Source organism: Sminthopsis crassicaudata, chromosome 1 (genome assembly GCF_048593235.1).
Source record: "Sminthopsis crassicaudata isolate SCR6 chromosome 1, ASM4859323v1, whole genome shotgun sequence".
Classification (NCBI taxonomy): domain Eukaryota; kingdom Metazoa; phylum Chordata; class Mammalia; order Dasyuromorphia; family Dasyuridae; genus Sminthopsis; species Sminthopsis crassicaudata.
Genome location: NC_133617.1, coordinates 109660747 through 109683757, shown reverse-complemented (window position 1 = coordinate 109683757; position 23011 = coordinate 109660747). Strand labels below are relative to the sequence as shown.

At 34.3% G+C, this 23011-nt stretch overlaps 1 protein-coding gene across 2 annotated transcripts in view; it reads right to left on the bottom strand.

Moving 5' to 3' along the window:
• Positions 1-22755, bottom strand: part of ANXA13 (annexin A13) — a 74000-nt gene extending 51245 nt beyond the window's left edge. Inside the window, exons 1-2 of one of the 2 annotated variants that reach the window (XM_074266033.1) lie at positions 22668-22749; positions 21061-21195 (exon numbers count right to left, since the gene is read on the bottom strand). In XM_074266033.1, the coding sequence (XP_074122134.1) occupies positions 21061-21195; positions 22668-22682 (150 nt within the window). In that variant the 5' untranslated portion in view covers positions 22683-22749. Of the gene's footprint in view, positions 1-21060; positions 21196-22667 lie in introns of both variants that reach the window. The other variant, XM_074266041.1, reaches the window with a different exon arrangement.
• Between the last annotated feature and the right edge of the window lie 256 nt (positions 22756-23011).

Below are 23011 nucleotides of genomic sequence, written 5' to 3'. Positions count from 1 at the left end.
CATTGACAAGAGTACAAACAGGAGAGAGCAGATAGAACAGCCAGGGAATTTTAAAAAATATATGAGGAACTCATTACCTATGCAGCTTCTTCCATTTTTGAATAATTAAATATCATGAAGTTCTTCCTAATATTGAGTCATAATCTATCCTACTGTGACTTCTACCCATTGGCCCTTGTTTTCTGTTTTGGGACAATACTCAGTTTAATCTTTCTTCCATCTGATAGCCTTTCAAATATTTGAAACAATTCTCTTATTTCACCTAAGTATGTTTGAGATAAAATCATTGAATATATCCAGTTTATCTTCCTAAGGTCAAATTTTTCACTGGTAATTCTATTTAAATTAATTTATGTTTATTCAACATTCTCCTATTCATAATAATTTTTAAAAATCTGTTCATAGGCATTTAATTTATTTTAAGATTTTTTTTAATATTAAAAAAAACTTTTTTTGAGTTCTAAGGGGCAGCTAGATGGTGCAGTGGATAGAGCACTGGCCCTGGATTTAGGTGGACCTGAGTTCTAATTTAGCATTAGACACTTACTACTTCCCAACTGTGTGACCCAGGGCAAGACTTAATTGCCTCAGCAGAGAAAAAAAAGTTTCAAATTCTTTCCCTTCTTTCATCCTCTTCCCCCCTTAGAAGGCAAGCAATGTGATATAGATGTGAAGTCATGCAAAATATATTTTCAAATTCACCCTGTTGCAAAAGAAAATATATCCCCCCAAATAATCCAAGAAAAATAAAGAAAAGTTTAAAAAATACTTCAACTCTATTCACTCTCTAAAGTGAATAGCATTTCTCATTACAAGTCCTTCTTAATACTTTCTAGCTGTGTGACCCTGGACAAGTCACTTAATCCCAATTGTCTCAGAAAAAAAAGAAAAGAAAACAAAAACAAAAACAAAAAAAAAACCCAAGTTCTTTAGAATTATCTTGGATCAATGTATATAAACATTTTCCTCACAAAATTTCTGTGAAGTAAGTAAAACAAATGTTCTTATTACCGACAAATATTCTTATTACCATTTTACAAATGAGGAAACCGAGATTGGTCTTTATGACATGGCCAAAGTGAAGAATTCAGGATTCAAATCCAAGACTTTGGGTTTTAAACCCAGTCCTCTTTCCTTTAAACCATGTTGTCTCTCAAGTGACCAGTATATCAATAGTTTACTTAGTATTCTTAATTTTTTGAACCCCTCTGACAATCTGGCAATGACTTCTCAGAATAATATTTTAAATATACAAAATAATATATATGGGATTACAAAGAAAACTAATGATATTGAAATATAATTATCAAAATATGTTTAAAAATACAAAAATATCCACAAGTACCAAGGTAAGAACTCTTTATTTAGATTGAGAGAATAGGTTAGTCTTAAAAGATGATAATTTCTTAGGTATGATACTGATAATTTGCATTCCTTTTATCCTCTTTAATTAGAATACTTATTAGAAGCTTTACCATCAATTATCAGAGAAGTTTGGAATCATATCCTTCCCCCCCTCCCTTTTTTTGTTTAACAAAAACTAGGTAATGCCATATTGATTTTTTCTCTTGTAAAAGAATTATAATATTTCCAGAACATAATTTATTCTCTTTTATAACAACAAGATGTTGGCTTTCAGGTCGATTTGACAAAAGGGCAAGAAAAAGAAGAGAAGAAATTCATTTGGAATTTTCCTCTTTGTATGACTAGCATTGTATCTACAATGGATGTATTCACTAATGATACATCGTGTTTGTGCAAGGAGGGTCTAATAGCTTGTTCTGATGAGCTTTGTAACGAACTTCTTTGGAATTTATACAGAATCAACATTCCATACTCATTGTTCATTGTGTAGAAAGGACAGGCAGCTGACTTTGGGACTTCAGCCCTTCTGTTTGCCAATCAATACTCAGTCCCTTTGCCCCACAAAATCTCTGAGCTGAAATGTCAAGCAATATGGCTTTATAGAGCCAGGTACAATATGAGCAAGCATCTAGTATTAATTATAGCACCAGAGAAGTATGTATATACAAATTCAGTTTTGAATTTTTCTATATTTGCAAATATACTGCAATAAATGTTTTGTATAGATACATACATATATACATATTATATATATGTGTGTGTATCTGTATATATATATATATGTGTGTGTGTGTGTGTGTGTGTGTGTGTGTGTGTGTACACTGATAGTACATATTGACAGTAAAATTTCTTGCAATTCCTCTTTAGAGACAAGCAAAATTTTATTATAAGCAATATTTTACAAGGTATAAATTAAAATAGACAATATGTACTTCTGGAATTTTTTTTGAGGAGGCACTTTATATGCTTAGAAATACTTCCATAGTTTAGAAATGTGCCTTAGGGGATATTGAGGTACCTATGAAAAATAGTGAATAGAGTGCTGGACTTAGAAGCAAGAACACTTGGGTTTAAATCCTGTCTTAGATACTTATTTGCTATGGGACCTGAAAAAGTCATTAAACCCTTATGGCCTCAGTTGTCTCATCTATAAAATAAGGTGGCTGGATTTGATGAGCTCTAAGGCCCCTCTCAGATCTAAATCTGTAATTATAATCTGTTCAGGGTCATAGTATCAACACGTGTCAGTGGTAGATCTTAAACGTGAGTTTTCCTAATTTCAAGATCAGCTCCTGCTTCATTATGCCTTTTTTCCAGTTCATTCTGGATGGAATTACTATGGGCAATTTCAAATCATGATTTTCATTTCTTGCAACAGGTCACTTTACCAGATTCCATTATTTCTCATGTCATATGAATAATAAAATTGTTGTTGGCTTTGCTGTCAAATTTGATATGTCTAAAATATGAATTTGACCATGTCATTTCACTCAGAAATAATCAGTGGCTTCCAATTTCTTCTATAATAAAAGATAAAATCATTTGCCTGCCATTTATTAGCAATAATTCCATTAGAAATTTTATTGGTATTTTATTAGCAATAATAATTAGTTAGCAATGAATAATAATTAACAATGAAAACTAGCATTTAGTTTTAAGATTTACAAAGCACTTTACAAATTTTATCTCATTTAGTCATCACAGCAACCTTGGGAGATAGGTGCTATTATTACCCCCATTTTATCAATGGAGAAATTGAGGAAACAGAATCTGACTTGCCCATTGATATGTAACTTGTAGTTTCTGATCCTAGATTTGAATTCAGATCTCTCTGACTCCAGGTCTAATGCTTCATCCTCTGTGCCACTTAATTAACTCTCGAGGTAGGGGTCTGAATTACCTTTACAATCTTTTTTCCAAGTAATCTTGTTTATCTCTATTCCAGTTAAATCAGTTTTATTTTATGTCTCCAGGTCTTTGCACATATGGTCCCCCATGTTTGGAATGAACGTGCCCCTCTGCCTCATAGAATTTCTAGTTTCCTTCCAAGCACAGTTTGCATACCACTCCTCCACAAGTCCTTCATGATTCACTTCACTGAATCACTGCTTTTTTTTTCTTTTTAAAAATTACTTTGATTCATTTTGTACGTCATCTGTACTGCTCATTGGTATACAGGTTGAATCTTCTTCAGTTGAATTCTGGAGGGCAGAGATTTCCAATCTTGTTTTTTTTTTTTTAATTCCTAGCATTGGAAAGACTTTATGGATATTTGTTGAATTGAGTTTGTGGACTGGAAGAGAATGAGATTGAAGTGGATTTCTGTGAAGCAGGGAAGGCATCATTTAAATGAAAGGACTGCCTCTGGAACTATCATGTAATCTACCATATCAGCAGTGGAGGAAAAACTCAGCATCAATGTAATGAACACCCATGTCCTATTTCCAATGGTTGGCTCATTATGTAGCAGAGGTATTAGCCAAATCAATCAGTCCCAGGAAGGTTCTGGGAAATCTCTCAGAGGGTTACAGGAAGATCCCTTCTGTCTAATACTATAAACTTGTCTGGGGAATAGAGTTGCATGAAAGTCAGGTGAAAGATGTGGCAGGGCTAGACAGTAAGACAATGCTAATTCATGAATCATTTCTGAGCAAATGAAAATTGGGAAATCCAATGTGCAAATTAAACTGTTCCACAGTTATTTTGGATGCCTTGAACTAAGTGTGGAAGGTGCTAGATCACAGCCTGATGGAAACCTCAGAATCCAGTTTGCCCAAAACATCCTTTTCTAGAATAAGATTCTGAGATTCATTATCTTCCCCATGATCACACAAATAGTAAATATCAGAGCTGGAATAACTCCAAAAGAAGTCAAAGATAGAAAGGTCCTATTCACACCAAAATAATCATAAGTACAACCTTTTTTTTTGATAGGAAAGATACATCGTGGCACAGAGGATAGAGGGCTGGCCTTGGAGTCCAGAAGACTGAGGGCAATTCTGCTTCTGAAACATCCTGGGCAAGTCACAGCCTCTCCATGCCCCAGACAACTTCTATAAGACTTGAGTCCAGAGAAGTTGCTGATTGTTTTGTTGGCGGAAGCTCCTCACCCAGAAGCTCCCTACATAGATAAATCATGGATCTGATTTTAAAATAACTAATGGCTAACATTATAAATGTTATCTACAAAGTATTAAACACTTTACAATGATTATCTCCTTTGATCCTCAACCACCTTGGAAAGTAAATTTTTTTTGTTTTGTTTTGTTTTGTTTTTTTAAACAAAAGAATCAGAAACAAAGTAGATCCTGTGTTTCAGGCAGCGATTAACATATTATGGTGCATGAATGTGCAACAATGAATATGAAGCATTGTAAAAAGTGTGGGAAATCACATAAATTGTTGCAGAGTCAAGTGGCACCAGCTAAACATTAACCAATTAACCAAGTAGAAAGAATAGGAGCAAAACAAAACATACCCACAAAACAACCAAACAACCCATTGTGTAATTATAGGGCAGCTAGGTGGTTCATTAGGTAGAACACTGGTTTTAGAGTCATCAAGACTGAGTTCAAATCTGTCCATAGTCATTGACCACCTTGTGATCCTGGGGAAGTAACATCACCTTGTTTGTCTGTTTCCTCATGTGTAAAATGAGCTGGAAAAGGAAATCACCAACCATTCCAGAATCTTTGCTGAGAAATCCCCAGTGGTGTCACAAAAGGTAGGATATGTCTGAAAAATGACTGAACAACTGTATAATTATAATGGTCATTCCTAAACCCTGAAAAGGAGATATGAAAATTAATTTTCCTTATAAAAATGGGACATGGTAGCTGTGGAATACTACTGTTTTCCAAGATAATCTCGTTTGTACATGGTATTTTCACCAAAGCTTCTTATACTGTGGGTCACATAACTGAAGGTGAGGGTCACAAAAAGCTTGGCAATAGTAAAAGGTATCAAATATTTCATTAAGTTTTTTTATGTAAAAATAAACAAATACATAAATCTCATTAATATGCAAATTTGCTTTCAACTTTAATAAAGAATAAAATTATATATATACCAAAGAATTATTTTAAAATAAATTTCTTTATTATTTATTATCAGTAAATGTTTCATTTGTATACCTATTTTATAAACCTCATATACCCACAATCATGTAAAAATTTCTCAAGCAAAAAGGGGTTGCAAGTGAAAAACGTTTAAAAATCCCTGATGTACTCATGGTCTCCTCCACTAGACTGTGAGCTCTTTGAACTTAGCAACTGATTTTTACCTTTATTTGTAACCCCAGCTCTTAGCATAGTACCTGGCACATAATATGTGCATAATAAATGCTTGTTGGAAGGACTCTGAATATACAACTCCAAACTATTTAATGTATTGATTCATTTTTGGTGATTTTTCCCTTTTAAAAGTTTTTTTAATAGAAAGGCTTGCTAGAGAGGTTTTAAAGAAACGATATATTCATTTAAAACCAAAGGCTATCAATAAATATAAAAATAAAATAAATTGAAGTTTAAAAAAATCAGTACAATTCTATCTCAAGTCTTCTGACTTCCTTCTGCACCATACTGACTCTGTTCTGAGAGCTGAGTATCTTCATGGGTTTTGTTTGAGTTGAACCTCCCTAGAAAACCAAAAGATTACAAACCAGCCTTTTGTATACTTTCTGTATTTTTTACAGGAGAGGTGATACAGGGCTAGAGTGTATAACCTAGTTGTCTGTCTGAAAAGTCTCTCTATTGATCTAGTATCTTGAGACTTTGCCTGGCCTATCCTTTGAGAAGATGCTCTCTGGGACCCTGTAACATCCCATAAGTCACTGTTTCTGTTCTATAGTATAAATGTAGTGCTGGATGACACAATGGATAGAGTACCAAACCTAGATTCAAGAAATCTTATCTTTGAAAGTTCAAATCCAGCCTCAGACACTTCTCAACAGGATAAGCCTAGGAAAGTCCCTTAATTTTGTTTGTCTCAGTTTCCTCATTTGTAAAAATGACTAGAGAAGAATATATGTTCTGAATTTATTTATATATGAACATGTTATCCTTCTCATTAGAATGCAATTTTCCTAAAGGCAGGGATTTGTGTCTTCCTATCCTTAGCACTTAGCACAATGCCTGGTACATAGAATGAACTTAATAAATGCAATAAATTCATAAAACCTATCAGCTTGGTTAAAATAATAGAAGGGGAAAATAATAAATATTGAAGGAAATGTAGAAAAATTGGGACACTTACATGCATTTGTTGGAACTGTGATGAGATCTTTTGGAGAGTAATCTATAATTATGCCCAAAGAAGCAAAATCATGAAAGACATTATGTAGCAGGAAGGATTTTAATTGGATTTTTAAGAGAAATAGTTCTAAATGGCAGAAAGGAGGAGAAGGTACTTTGTAGGCATGAAGGACAGTTTTCAAAAGATAGATCTAAGAAATAGGATGTTGGGTGTAGAATAACCAAAAAGGTCAATTGGTTGAACCTAGGAGTCCATGAATGGGAATGCTGAATATAACATAAGGCTGGAAAGATAGGTTGGAGTTAAATTATAAAAGACTTTCAATGCTAAATTCAAGGAATTTACATTTGATCTTAGAGGCACTAGAGAAGCATTGAAGTTTATTGAGCAAGGTCAGACTAGGGCTTTAAGAATATCACTCCGGTAGCTCTGTGAACTGCCTACTAGAAAGTGGAAATACCCGAACCAGTTATAACAATAATCTAAGAGAGAAGTGATGAGTACCTAAGCTAGGGCAGTAGACAGATAGGAGAGATGATGTGGAGAGAGATAGAATTGAAAAGGATTGTTAACAGATTGAATATGTGGGGTAAGGGCATTGAGGAACACAGGATAATTTCAAGATTGAAAATGTGAATGCCTAGAAGCACAATGGTACCTTAGACAGAAAGAGGGGTGAATTTTCAAAGATTGTTCATTTATTCATTTATTTAAGTGGCACTTGAAATAGATAGGTAGAGTGATTAGTTACTGTATTGGGAAGTTTTTGACTTTACATATTCCTGGAAGGTGAATCTGGAAAACCATAAAAGGGAATAGAAATTTTTTGAGGCTTTTTGAATTTTAGAAGCAATTTGCCTGTTTCTAAGCTAGCTGCTGGGGACAGTTGAGGATGAGCAAAATGATTGCTGAATGGGTAAATAAAGATCAACTCATGTACTTATCTCCAGCTTCTGATAGAAATAATTAAGATTTACAAATCTTCTCAATTGCTCCCATCACTATCTAGTAAATAGAGAGATTTTATATTCTTGGACTCAAAAATCAGTGCAGATGGTGACTGCAGCCATGAAATTAGATGGAAAGCTATGGCAAATCTAGATAGCATACTAATAATTAGAGACATAACCTTGCTAACAAAGATTCATATAGTCAAACCTATGGTATTTCCAGGAGCAATGTATAGCTGTGAAAGCTGAACTCTAAGGGAAGCTGAGCCCTGCAGAACAACAGTTATGAATTGTGATACTAAAGAAAGCTTTTGAGAGTCCCTTGGACAGTAAAGAAATCAAGTTAAGCAATATTTTAAAAATTAATTCTGGCTATTCATTGAAAGGTCAAATACTGAAACTTAAATAATTTGGCCACTCTTTGTGAAGATGGGAGTCATTGGAAATGCCTCTAATATTAGAAAATATTGAAGGCAAAAGGATTAGGATATGGTAGTGAATGAGATGGATAGCCAATGTTGTAGAAAAACAAACATCAACTTGAACAGATATCACAAGGTAGTAAAGGGAAGAAGGACCTGGAGTGCTGTGATCTATGGAGTTCATGATGACATAACAGAAAAAGAAGAAATATGAGGAGGAGGAGGAAGAAGAGGAAAAGGAGGAAGAAGAAGTCATCTTTTAGGGTACACATTGGCTCTATATGGAAAAGAGGTAAAAGAATTTACTTGCCCTGACGCTAAGTAGGAATGAGAGCTGGGAAATGCAATATCTGTATAATCAGTGGGATGATGCTTATGTGTCTGTTGAACATGAAGTGGACCTTTCTAATGAAATGGATAAATGCTGATTGATTCTGATACATGTTGTACCGGAGCAATCTCATTAAAAAAAAAAAAAAGCTATAACAAATTGCATGAGTGGGTTACTGTTCTTGCACATGGCAGCAACAACTCATCAAAGAATCAGCAAATGGCTCCAGAGGCAGAGTAATGGTAAAGAGGAGAGTTACCATGAGACAATAGTGTGAAAACAGAGTGGAATGAGAGTAGCTGCAGAAAGTTGAATTTCAGACCATGACAAGATATTTGAGAAAGATGGATTCCTAAAGCAGTAACACAGCCTTTTTCTTGAAGCCAGAACTATGAGAGGCCTCTCTCTCTCTCTCCACAATTATAATGTACCCTTTTTCCTCTTTTAGGGAGTGTCCTTTAGAACCACCTCTTAGGGAAGTTTATAGAATATTATACACTTTGATGTAAGGAAGCTGAGAATGACTCATCTCTGTTATTTACCTTTTTTATTTTTTTTATTTTTTTATTTTTTTTTTATTCATTTTTCCAAATTATCCCCTCCCTCCCTCCACTCCCTCCCCCTGATGGCAGGTAATCCCATACATTTTACATGTGTTATTTACCTTTTAATTTTATTCCATTTAAATGATTTGCTATTTGATTTATATTTCCAGGCTGGTCTTTTGGTAGAGAATGAGCTGGGTGGGGGCTTACACTATATTTGTATCATTGGATTATACAGTAACTAAATAAGAGCTAATGACAATCTTAATGAAGTTGTGTCAAACACATAGAAATAGGGATCATTAAAATAACAATCCTCTACTGACTAAATAGTGATTTAGAAAACCACATATTAACATGGTCTATGTTCTGTTTTGTTCAATATTTCATCATTACATTTTGACATGGTTTGGTCATCAATTCTAACCTTCAACGGCAAATTGAGTACTTAACAGATAAAAAAAATGAGGCCCAAAGAGAGGTTAAGTGACTTGTTCAGGTAGTAAGTAACAAGGCTAGCTATGAATCTGTAGCTCCCAAGTTCAGCAACCCAATCCTCTTTCTTTACCATGTTGCCTCAAAAATTAAGACTACTAAAAAAAATCCCAAACTGACCTTTATAAGCAGAATTTCTTTGGAATCTCAAGTTGAACCATAGCTGCCCTACTACCTTCCTTATTAGCACCTGTTTATTATCCTGCAATTACTGATACATTTCATTTCTCCCATAGAATAAGGGGTCTTAATCTCATCATTACTGAGATTAAATTTTAAGTTTGCTTTGTTTCCAATAGAATTTTATTTTGTTCATCTATTCCAAAATTATGGCTTTATTTTAGTCATTCAATAAAATAAATAATTCAATAAATAATAATAAATAATGGATCAAAGTCAAAAGTCATTGTGACCCAATGACTAAATTGGAACTTATTCATTTTATTATGCACGGTCAAATACATGCTAACATTTTATATATAAGTGTGTCAAGCATTCTTTGAGGATGCTGCTGCCTCCACTGATGAAGACTATGATGCATCTACATTTTATTAGATATTCTTTAAGGTTCTTTGTGACCAAAAATAAAAATTATCACTGCCCAAACTTGTGGTAATATGACAATTCTCCGAATGTAGCAAGATAGATCCTTGGATAGGAGAGATGGAATCCATCACTGGATAGGTACTTCCAAGCATTTCTAATGTGGTTGAACCTGCTAGGTTGTGCACTTATTGGCAATCTTCAAATACCCAGAGCCATCTCAACACCAAGATGGGATACAGAAGTTGTATTCTAGTAGAATCTAGTAGATCAAGATTTTAAGGCTAAAACAATATTTTCTTCAAATTATAGTTAAGTTAATATTTCTAGCTATCCCTCTAATTATGCCACTTTATACCGTCAGATTTATGTCAAGCAGGTAATATGAAAAGGAAATAGCCTCAGCTTCCCTTCATTCTTTCTTCCTGACAATAGTGAAGAAAGTAAGTCACCTTGCAATATATAGTCCATGAGTAAGAGCTACAAGACAAACTCATCAGAACCTAGAATGTATGAATTGCTATCATTACCCATGAGAAGACCATTGGGAGACCATACAGTTTCCCCCTAATTAATTTAACAAAACGGTTGGAATTCAGGTTTGAAATGTAAAAGGAAGAAAGCAAGTAGGAGAAAGAGAATGACATGAGATCAGTACAAGGCAGTAAGAAATATAATCACCTTCTTCTTTGTTTGGAATATGGCTCATGAAGGGTATCCGGTATGACCCAAATCAATTTCTATACTATTTCTCAATTTCCTCATTCCTAGAGGTATTTAAATATTGTGTTCTGAGAGAGTTGGGTTTTTTTTTTTTTTGAGTGCTTAATTGCAAAAAAGAAACATTAATTGCCAAGAAACAAGATTCCACAGCCCATGACAAATGAATGTCTGCTTCACTAGGTACCTCAGATTGAATTGGGAGTTTAAAGACCCCAGAAGAGTGTTTTATACTCAAGTAACCAATCACTGCTTCTTCTCATCAGCAAAATTGGATTTTGGATGGAGGTAGAGAATGAGAAAGGAGTTCTTTTTTTTTTTCCCTTTAGCAGTGAAAGTAGCTGTATCCATTAGTGTTATGAAGAAGGAAGTATTACTTAGCTTAGAAAATAATGATCCATTTCTTTCTGATGTTGCCAAAGTAAGTCTTTTGGCAACTTAGCATGAGTATAAACATGGGACTAATTACAAGTGAAAGGAAGTGGCTAATGTGCTCTAGTATTCCCAAGAGTTGAGGGTGAGTGGGCAGAGGGTATTGAACAGAGGAAGCCTGGGAGATGGAGGTGGACTGATAAATAGCATTAAATAGTGCTATGTGGTCAAAGAGAGCTGATGAGAGCAGAGGAGCAGGTATCAATTTACTGAAGAGAAATAACAGTGCTTAATTTACTGTGGGCCAATTAATGACTCAATCAGGATAAAAAACAATGAGCTTCATTTCTCCCCTTTGTTAGGATAGCTTAGACCTGTATTAACTTGTACTGCATCTAGAGTGCTAAGGGTTCTTTCCAAGTCTTTTCTCTCACATCATTTTTCTCCTTTCCCTTCTTATAACCTTAATTAAGATCACAAACATCTTAGAATTACATTATTCTGATGGTCTTCTAGAAGTAGAATATCAGGTTCAAAGTCATAGATAACTTGATCCTAAATTCCAACTTCTCATTTACCACCCATACAAATTAGACAAGCCAATTTACTTCTCTTTGACTTAGTTTTCTTATTTATAAAATAAGGATTGAACAAGATTCTTTTCTATTCTATTCTAGTTTATCTTTTGGAAATCCTTTCCAGTTCTAGGTAAAATTGCTGACTTTTATATAGAGCTTTAAAGTTTTGCAAAACATTTTACATAATTCATCTCATGGAATTGCACAACAATCCTGTGATGTATTATTTCTTCCCATTTTTACAGATCAAGAAATTGAGAGCAGAGAAATTAAGACATTTGCCCTAGGTTGCATACCTAGAAAGTTTTAAGGGAAGGATTTAATCCAGGTTTTCCAAGTCCCTCATTATTTTTACTGTACCATGTTGCCATCAGAAATCTGCCTTTCTAAAAGGGCACTTTTATTCTGTTACTTCCTTATCAAAAGCCTCTCATGTTTTGCATTAGCAAACAAGATAAAGTCCAAACTCCTTAACCTGATGTTGAAGACTTCCATAATCTAACCACACCCAATCTATTCCACTTAAAAAAAAAATCTAGTGATTTTGTCAGTATAGGAAACTTCCTATTGGGAAACCAATTTCACAAGATTATTGTGTTGATCAAATGAAATAATGTATGTGAAATATTTTGCAAACTTTATAGATTTACAGAAAAGCTAATTATAAGTATTATCTATACTTCTACTATTTTGTACTTGTGAAGTTTTTTTGGCTTTGTTTTTTAGGAGTAGAGGGATGCTGTCATTCAGTATGTTAACTATACTGCTAAGCTTTATTGAAGTAGCTAGGTGTCATAGTAGAGAGAGAGTTGGACCTGCAATAATCTTCCTGAGTTAAAATCCAGCCTCAGATACTTACTGTATAACAATAAGTCACTTATTCCTTTTTGCCTCAGTTCCACATCTGTAAAATGAGCTGGAGAAGGAAATGAAAAACCACTACAGTATCTTTGCCAAGAAAATCCCAAAATAGAGTCAGGGAAAGTCAGACATGACTGAAATGACTGAATAACATATACATGTGTGTGTATATATGTACACATATAATACTACATATGGATATATATACCATATATGTGTGTATATATATATACATGTAAGATTTATATGCATATATATGTACAAGATTCTCAAATCTTATCTTCTTATACTCTCTTCACACTTATAAGCCTTCTGATTAAAAACTATATAGAAGACTAGTAAAATTACTCCTTCATTCTTATCCTTTCCCCTGAACTCCAGACCAACATTTCTTAATGTCTGCTAGACATCTATATTCAGATTTCCTGTTGGTATCTCAAAATTATTATGTGCAGAATTGAATCTTTTCCATGTAACCTGACTCCCTTTCTTTAACTTCTCTATATCTGATTATGGTTCTTCCAGATTTGTCACCTTGATATAATTTTTAACTGCTGCCTCTCCTTCATCCCTGTATCCAATCAGTTGTCAAATTCTATAATTTCTAACTCCATAATTTTGACATTGTCAATCATCGTCTTCTCCTTGACACTTGTTTCCCTTTAGGTTTTCATGACTCCAGTCTCTCCTGGTTCTCCTCCTACTTTTCTGATCTCTTCTTGTCAGTCTTATTCATTGGATCTTCATTCAGATCTCATTTGTGTGAGAAATAGTTCTATTCTAAATATATTCAATAAATAATAATCAATTTGATAGAATCATGACAAAGTTTTGTATATTAGGTCCCAGAATTGTGAGATGCAGATTCTAAGTTCATTTGCTTAATTATAGGAAGTTAACTAGAAGTCAAATTCTGTATGATAGAAGTGGCTGAACTGTATGAAAAGTTTCCCAATATATTTTGTACCTCTGGACCATTCTCTCTCATTCAACAGGAGAAAATTGTCATTTTTTGACAATCTTATGCCCCATTCTTTACTCAACAAATGATAGTCGGTATCATCTCCTCCTGCCTATCCTAAGGAGAAACTCCCTCATTTTATGTTAATTTAGTTAGCGGAGATAACCCTTGTTTCATCCAATTCATGCCTCTGCTGACATAGTATTTTGCTTATTTTTAACATAGGTATCACATATCAACCAGTGGAATTATTTTGTATTTGGTATGGTTGTTTTTAAAAATCTGGCTATCTAGCTCTATAAAAATAGAGTCCTGAAAGATCATGAAGAAGATCTGAGGTCCACTTCATTAGAGGGAGCCATGGACCCTTTAATAATTGCTATTGACTCAGAGCTCTGACTCAGGTGTAGGTGAGACAATTAATCCCCACACCTGCCAACTGGGTATTTCACAAGATTGTCATAAAATCCTCTTCTCTTTTCCTTTTATGCTATTTCACTTTATGTTCTCCTTAGCTCCCATAGAGTCAACAGTCATTTCTTTGCAGATGATTCTCACATCTATTCATCCCCAAGCATTATCCTGCTCTCCATTATCAAATTTCCATCTGAATATTGGATATCTTGAACAAGTAATCCCAAAAACATCTTAAGTTCAACATATAAAATTGAACTCATTATATTTCACTCCAAACTTTCTCCTTGGTATTACTGTCAAAGAGCTTGAAACATAGGTATCACTTCCAACTCCTCACTCTACTCTGTCCTCCATCTGTTTGTCAAATTAATCTTCCTAGAGTTTGTATCTGACCATGTCACCTTAAACTCCAACGTTTCCCTCCAACCCTAAACAAATATAACACCTTATGCTTGGCATTCAAGAGTCCTTCCTAACTTGACTACTGCCTTCCTTTCTAAACTTCTTACACCTAATTCTATCCCACGTATTCTGTGATTAAGTGATACTAACTTCCTTGCTGTTCCTTGAACAAGATATTTCATTTCTCAACTCTGGGCATTTTCATTGGCTTATCCTCATCTTTGCCTTTTAGTTTCCTTGGCTTCCTCTAAGTCTAAAATTCCATGTTCTGTAAGAAATCTTCCAGGCCCCTCTTAATTTTTATTGGTTATCTGGAGTTAATTCTAATCTCTAATTAGACTGCAAGATCCTTGAAAGTAGAAACTGTCTGGACTATCTGAACTGTCTTGTTTTTCATCTCTCCTCCCTTTCTTTCTTTCTTTCTTTCTTTCTTTCTTTCTTTCTTTCTTTCTTTCTTTCTTTCTTTCTTTCTTTCTTTCTTTCTTTCTTTCTTTCTTTCTTTCTTTCTTTCTTTCTTTCTTTCTTTCTTTCTTCCTTCCTTCCTTCCTTCCTTCCTTCCTTCCTTCCTTCCTTCCTCCCTCCCTCCCTCCCTCCTTCCCTCCTTCCTTCTCTCTCTCTCTCTCTCTCTCTCTCTCTCTCTCTCTCTCTCTCTCTCTCTCTCTCTCTCTCCCCCCTTCTCTCTCTCTCTCCCTCTCTCTCTCCTTCTCTCTTTCTCCTTCTCTCTCTCTCTCCTTCTCTCTCTCTCTTTTTCTCTCTCTCTTTTCTCTCTCTCCTTCTCTCTCTCTCTTTTTCTCTCTCTCTTTCTCTCTCTCTCTCTCTCTCTCTCTCTCTCTCTCTCTCTCTCTCTCTCTCTCTCTCTCTCTCTCTCTCTCTCTCTCTCTTTCTGAAGACAATCAAGGTTAAGTGACATGCTCAGATGTTCAGGATCACATAAGTAGTAAGTGTTTGAGGCTGGATTTAAATTTTAAGTCCTTCTGATTCCAGGCCCTGTACTATACTCACAGTTCCACTTAGCTGCCCCTGTCTTTTCATTCTTAATCTCAGCATTTAGCACAGTGTCTGGCCCAATATCTGGTGCTTCTTTGTTCTTATTCATCCTTCATTCTTGAGGAATACAAGATGATATGGAGCCAGCAATAAAATGAATGCCCTCAGATATCTAGAAACAAGGACATGAAGTATGAGTAACAAATAGGATCAAGTAGCTATCCTGAAGCAAGGAAGCATATTTAATCTTAATAGGCATCTTGAATTTTAAGGACACTAGATTATACCATCTTGAAAAAGCATAAATTATAATCATATTTTCTACTAAGGACATTTTCTTTATAATCCTTAGGAGGATTGATCTTCCTATGATTCTTGTTGGCTTCTATTGACTTGTATATTTTGCAGTATGTTTTAATGGGATTCTAATGACTAAATAGCATTTTTAGCTAAGAGAGGTGTGCCGCTCACTAGGGAATGAGCTTCCTTCATTACAGGTTTTGAAAATCCACTAAATGTCAATTATTTTCATTACATCCCCTGCTCATTACAAACTGAGTGCTTGTAGTTTTTCTAGGTTGAATATAATTATATTTCTTGGTCAGCTAGATAATCAATATGTAAGCAGTATCCTGAGATTTGATTGCCACATTTAAAAGAGAATTATAACTCTTCTAGACCATTAAGGCACTATTTGGTTCATTGGAAAACATAATGAATAATGGTTTAGTACACTCAAAGAGTTAACACAACTCACAGAATCACTTAGAGTCTGGTCTCCGATAACAATTCATTCCTGAGTCTTTGCCATTTCGTCTGAAAAGTGAGGGATTTGTACTAGTTGATTTCCAAGGTCCCTTCCAGCTTCAAATCCTATGAACTTATTGTATCTTAATTTTATTTGTACCTATCCCAGAATTTACCTTAGTGACTAGCTTGACTATATGTGAGATAGGACTGAATGATAATGATCTAGGCACTACTATTAGTACTGCAATACTACTATAAATACATAGTATTTATATGATATATAGTGCCTTAAAGTTTTCTATTCCTTTACAAATATTATCTCATTTGGTCTTCATAATAATTCTATCAAGGTAGACTTATTTTACAGATGAGGAAACAGAAGCAAAAAGTGGTTAAGTGACCCAGTGTCCCATTACTAGTAAGTATCTGAGGTTAGATCTGAAGCTAGATCTTCCTAAATTCAAGTTTAGTAGTCTACCCACTGGGCCATCTGGCTGCCTAGACCTGAACTTGACTTGATGTGAGACTCCTACTACCTATAATACCTGAGTGCCAGCTACTCTACTTAAGTAATTATCCCACACCACTTAAAAGAAATGTTACAAATGGCTTATCTTTAGTTTGTACATTGGTTATTTTTTATAATTCAACCACCTGAAAGAATTGATATTCTACTGTCATTTTGTTAGAGAACAGAGGTATTTGTTAGAAGTCTTGTGAATCTAACCAAGAGGCCTATAAAAAAGAAAGAAAGAGGAGTAAACTGCCCATATAGTTCCCATGGATTCAACACTGTGGACAGTAGCAAGAATAACAAAGGCCAAATAACAAAAAGGAAGACCAAAATTTGATGGCAGGCAAATCCAAGAAAAGACCCAGCAATAAAATGAATGCCCTCAGATAGCTATATACAAGGACACAAAGTATGAGTAATAAATAGGATCAAGCAGCTATCCTGAAGCAAGGAAGCATATTTAATCTTAATAGGCATCCCTGAGACTTGGTGAAATAATAATAGTAAGCACTTGTTTAAACCTTTTGTATATATTACATTATTTGAACCTAACAATTACCTTGTGATGCAAGTGCTACTATTATTCTAATTTTATAGATGAGAAAATTGAAAGAGGTTAAGGCTTATATAGGTAATATATATGTGAGATAGGATTTCAAATTAGATCTTCTGACCCACTGCACTAGGCAGCTAGGTGGTGAAGTATATAGGATGTGGACCTGGAGTCAGGTAGACTCATTTTCATGAATTTAAATCCAAAACACTTACTAATCTGTGTATTAGTTATATGACTATATATGACTATATGTAACCCTGGTCCATATATATGACCCTGTTCAAGTAACTTATCCCTATTTACTTAGTTTGCCCATCTTTAAAATGATCTGGAGAAGAAAATGGCAAATCACTTTAGTATCTTTGCCAAGAAAACCCTAGATGGAGTCAACAAAGAGTCAGACATGACTGAAATCACTTAACAACAGCAACAACTCACCTAGCTTTGATGAAAATGTGATGAGATGGGACCCAAAATTCAAATAAGACTCTGGAAGATTATAACTTCAAAAGGAGTGGTTAACTAACCTGTACATTAAGAAAATACATTCATGGGGAAATCCAGGATTTGAGAGGGGAAGCATAGCAGAATATACTTGAGTGAGATCAATAAAAAAAATGGAAAAAGAGAATTATTGTGGAGGGCTATTACAGACAACCTAAGAGAAGAAAGAATTAAATGAAAAGTTTGGAAAATAGCTCACTATACTGTAGTGGTATGAGAGAGAACTTCCTGTATCTGGTGTTTACCACCAGATTAACATGATTACAAGAAGTAATATAGAACTATGCTCTATACCAGTGCTCAAATAGAGATGGGGCCACTAAATTATACATAAGGATCTCTGCCTGCTGCATATTGACTTAGAAAATTGTACACCTTAATATATTATCAGTATCCAATTGTATTTTTATTTATCTTGTTAAGTATTTCCCAGTTACGTTTTAATTTGGATGGGGCAGCACTGGGGAGTACTGTGTTCAGATTATATATTTGACACCTCTGTTCTGTAGAAGGAAACATGACAACCCATTAATGCTTCTCTCCTCTTCCCTCTGCTTTTTTTAGCCCATGGACTTTTTTTGGACTATATCAGTTTCCTCTATCACCTCCACCTATCACTCTGACATCTGTCAATTCACATGTCCTACACCTAACCACAGAATTTGCATACACTGTACAGTGAATCAAAAAATGATAAAGAAGGATTCTTAGAGATGATCTAGGCTATCCTCCCCACCTCCCCCATTTTAAAAAATAATTAAGAACACCAAGGCCTGGAGACAGAAGTTATTTGGTCAAGGTAACTACGCAAGCGTATTTCCAGAGCAAATCTAGATTAATAGTAATCCATCATTCTGTAGTGCCAAAGTTTTACAAACAAAAGCTCTTTGACTCTTCCTCTTGATCCCATGAGGTAGAACAGGCAAATTTTTATCTCCATTTTATGGAGGAAAAAGATAAAGTGTATAGAGGTCAAGCAACTTGTTCGTGATCATAGACCTAATGAGTATATAAATGGCAAAAAATAGCCCCTCCTCTCAAGAAGGAAGTGGAGAAGGTAGTAAATAACCTATACAGGGAAAGAATTTCTTCCAGCTCTGATGTCCTATAAATGTATGAATTTATACAATGGATGTAATACAAAGAATTTCCCTGGTGTCCTTCAATACTTAGCTTAAATCTCACTTTCTTAAGGAGGCCTTTTCTGTTTCTCTCTTTTCCTTCCCTTATTCCCCTCTAGTTCTGAATGCCTTCCCCTTTCAGATGACCTTCATATATTCTCTACATATCTGATTAATAACAAGGATAATGATAATAATAACTACCATTCATATAGCACTTACTATGGGCCAGGCACCAAGATAGGTATTTTACAAATATTATTATATTTGATTCTCAAAGTAACTCTGAGAGATAAGTATGGTTATTATTACTATTTCAATTAAGGAAACTGAGGCAAAAAGTTAAGTGGTTTGCTCAGGATCACATAGCTAGTAAATGTAAGAGGCCAGATGTGAATTCAGATCTTCCTGACTTTCCCCAGTACTTTATCCATTTGTTAATGGTGAATTAGCAGTGATCTCCACCTGGAGACCAACATATCTATTTATTAGCTTCCTCATCTGTAAAATGAGGGAATTTGACTAGATGTCCTTTAAAGTCTCAGCACTAGTTGTGATTATAATCATTTTACAGATGGAGAAATCAAGGGTTTGCCCATGGCTAGAAAGTGTCTGAAATGGGAAGGGAAACTTCTAACTCAAAGTCCAGCACTCTCAATCATTACTGAAATGAAACCAAATAGACAAACAAAATCCAGGTTTTAGCAAGACTGGAACAAGAGCTTTCTGTGTAAGTTAAGAGGTCAGTCCTTCATACAGTAGAGACTGATTCACTATTATTCCCCAGGGAAATATCTAGGTGATAAATAGATAAAGCAAACACAAGAACACCATGGATGTCAAGGCTACCGAATTATTATTAAATAAAATTCCCAAGGACAATTCAGTTGGATTTATGAGTATTTTTGTGCAAAGCACCCTCTATAAAAGGAGAGAACTGAACCAAATGATCCCTGAGCTTAGTTAGTCAACAAGCATTTATTAAGCACCTACTATGTTGCAGGCACTGTGCTAAGTCCTACTATCAACTTTAGGGTTTTCTTGAGAATAAGAAAAGATAATGAGTGAAAAATTGAAATCTACAAAGCATATGACTACACAAATTATATAATAAAATTATAATAGAATATATTAAACATCGCATAACGCATTATTACATATTTTGCTTTTTGTCATATATGCTGTCATATATAATAAATATGTAATTATATATAAACATGTGTATGTATACCTATACATATATAGAAATATATATGTATATATCATCAAATTATATCTTTAGAAATTATTAGTGATGGAAAAACATTAAAACTAAAATATTTAAGACTTGGAAGTAATTTTAAAGTTTGTTTATTGCCTCAGCTGTTGTTCTATAAAAGATAATTTATGGTATCACAATACATGCAAGCAGGGCTATTCTCTGGGGCTATGGTTCCCAAACTAGTGTTACATCCATCCCAAGGAAATAGAGTGATTATTTGATAAATAGCCATGTTATCTGATTGAAATTAACCTATTTAAAGAATATAGGACTTTATAAAATATGATATTCAAGTGAATGACATCTTGTCTCTTCATAATTAGTGTGACCATGAGTAAGTCACTTGGCTTGTCTGAGATGACTTATCTACTTGGTTATAGAAGGCTAGTGATGCTTCAGGTGATGGGAGATCACACACTTCTGGGACCACAGATCTTTAAAAAAGTTGGCAATATTCCATTGCCTTTAAAGTTTGCTTCCTTCATGTTCCCACCAATTGACTTTTTATCCATTTCTCACTTCCTTGATTATTTTTTATAATACACTCCAGTAACTCAATAGAACTTGATTTGTTTGATATTAATTATTATAGAGATCTTAGCATCATAGATATCAGAATTGGAAAGCATTTGTTCTTAGAAAATCATAGTCCAGTATCCATTAAAAAACAAACAATCCCAACTCCTGGAGGAAAGGATCTGTTAATGATGTAACATAATTAAAATTATTGAAGTAAGATAGTTAATGGTACTGCAATATGTGCAAGCAAAGATAGTCTCTGGGGATATGGTTTCCAAACTGGTGCATATCTATCCCAAAGGGATAGAATGAATATTTAGTCAATTACAATATTATCTGATTGAAATCAATCTATTTTATTTCTTATGTACATATTTATTTCCTTTCATATCAAATAGAGAGATATGGGAAGGTTTTTCTTATATGAATATATATATAATAAATTGTAAAATTTATTTCCATTTATAAGAAATAAAGGACAGATGAAAGTTTACTGAAAGGCCAAGGAATCAGTTGAGACTGAAAGAGGTTGGAAACTCTTACTCAATAGCCCAGATTATATCACATGAAGATGCTGAGCTATAAAAGCCAGTGAGGCTCTTCCGTTGGGGAATAAATGGGAAGAATGCTTACTGGTTGTTGGTTCCCTGGTTGTTGGCTCCCTGGTTGTTGGCTCCCTGGCTGCTGGTTCAGGGGCCGAACTGGTGAAGGTGGGGTTTTCCCTTTGGTTATCTGCTGACTGTCCTTTGAAAGTTGGTAAGACTGACTCTGAAGATCCAAATAAAGGGAAAAAATTGTTCAAAGACTAGCCAAACTGTGACTTTTGAAAAATTGAAAACAACTCACAATAAGGCTGACTATGCTAATAAATAAATGAAATTTTCCCCAAGGCCTCATAACTTTGAAGAGTATTAGTGTGTCTTAGTATTTCTCAAAGATAACCTACAAAACTATTGTTCATGATCTTCGAGGGAAAATATGTGACTTCTTTTATCTTATCAAATAAAGCCTCTTTGAAGATAATGTCTTTAGGGATAGAATATTGAAAATGTCTGAGCAAATACGGGACAACTAGGATATATAGTGGACAGAGTGCCAGGCTTGAAGTCAGCAAGATCTTACTTTAAATCCAGCCTCAGACAATTACTAGCTGTGTGACTGATAAATTACTTAATCCCTGTCTGTCTTAGTTTTCTAGGGATGGTAACAGTGCCTACCTTATAGAGTTTTTGAAAGGATCAAAAGATATATTTGTAAAGTGCTTGGAGCATAGTAGTGCTATATAAATGCTTATTCACTTTCTTTCCCTATTTCTTACTTATTAACTAGGCAAAAACAGAAAAACCTTGTAAGCAATGCTCTACTTAGCACAGATATACATACGTATCTACATACATATACACATTTATACACACAAATCTTACTACATTTTATAAACCCTCTTAAACATCACTTGTAATGATAGGCAAACACAATTGACCTCAGGGAATTTTTTGTCCTTAAATGTACAATTCATCAAAATAAGGAGATCCTGTATTCATCAGCAACTTTTTATAATATCCATATGATATCAAGGAATGCCAAATGTTAATGTTATTAATGGACATCTAAGCCCAAAGTAAAACATTTAGTCTATTACCTCAGTATTTTCATATATATTTGATGCTAGCTGGATGAAATCCCTGGATGACTGAATTTTTCCCTTTACATCCACATTGCATGATGCTTTGTTTAGACAGAACCATAGCCAACACATCTCTTCTGCTATCTGATTGGCACATTTGTAAAAGGAGCTGAACTTCTCCTCAACCAAGACAATTGTGAAATTAATGATTTGTGCAATTCTCTGAGATGTAGCAAAAAAGCTTTCATTTATTCATTTATCAAATATTGATTGCATACCTATTATAGGTAAGGCACAGTGGTTTATTTTGTTGCTTTCTTAAAACACATTTCTATCTTTTTGCTTGCTTAGAACACATTACTTCTGAGCTAATTAACTGGATTCTACACAAATTGATGCCCAAAATATATTAGAATTTTGGTGCTGCATAGTTGAAGTGAATAAGAAATTGCATTGCCCCAGGAGAAAAAACTTTGTATAAATCAATCCAGATTTCATATTATAAATTTGTATCATCACATTCATTTACTAAATTCATGACTTCTCATTCTACACACGATAAAATTAAGGCTTGATTTCTATATTGGCTAGCTACCCCAGTAAAAAGACTACTTACATGGCGGTTGCCCATTTTGTAAATTTCTTGGATGACCAAGACAGAAGTGGCGAGTAGGTTGCTAAGATAATAGTGCTAGGAGTGCTAAAGGTTTATAACACTTCTCTAAGGGCTTGGAGCAGTTTCTCTCAGGTTAATAAGTAACTTATGGAATTTAATTTGAATAAATTGTTGGAGGTTTTTTTTTTCTTTCAGAATATACTGTTTTTTATTCTGATGCATAGCAATGGCATTTCAATAATAATTATTTGAGAACTTAGAATGGTCAAGTGATCTCATTCAAATTAAACATTGTATTAATTGATAAAATATAAAGGTTTATGAAGGTGAATAACTAATTAATT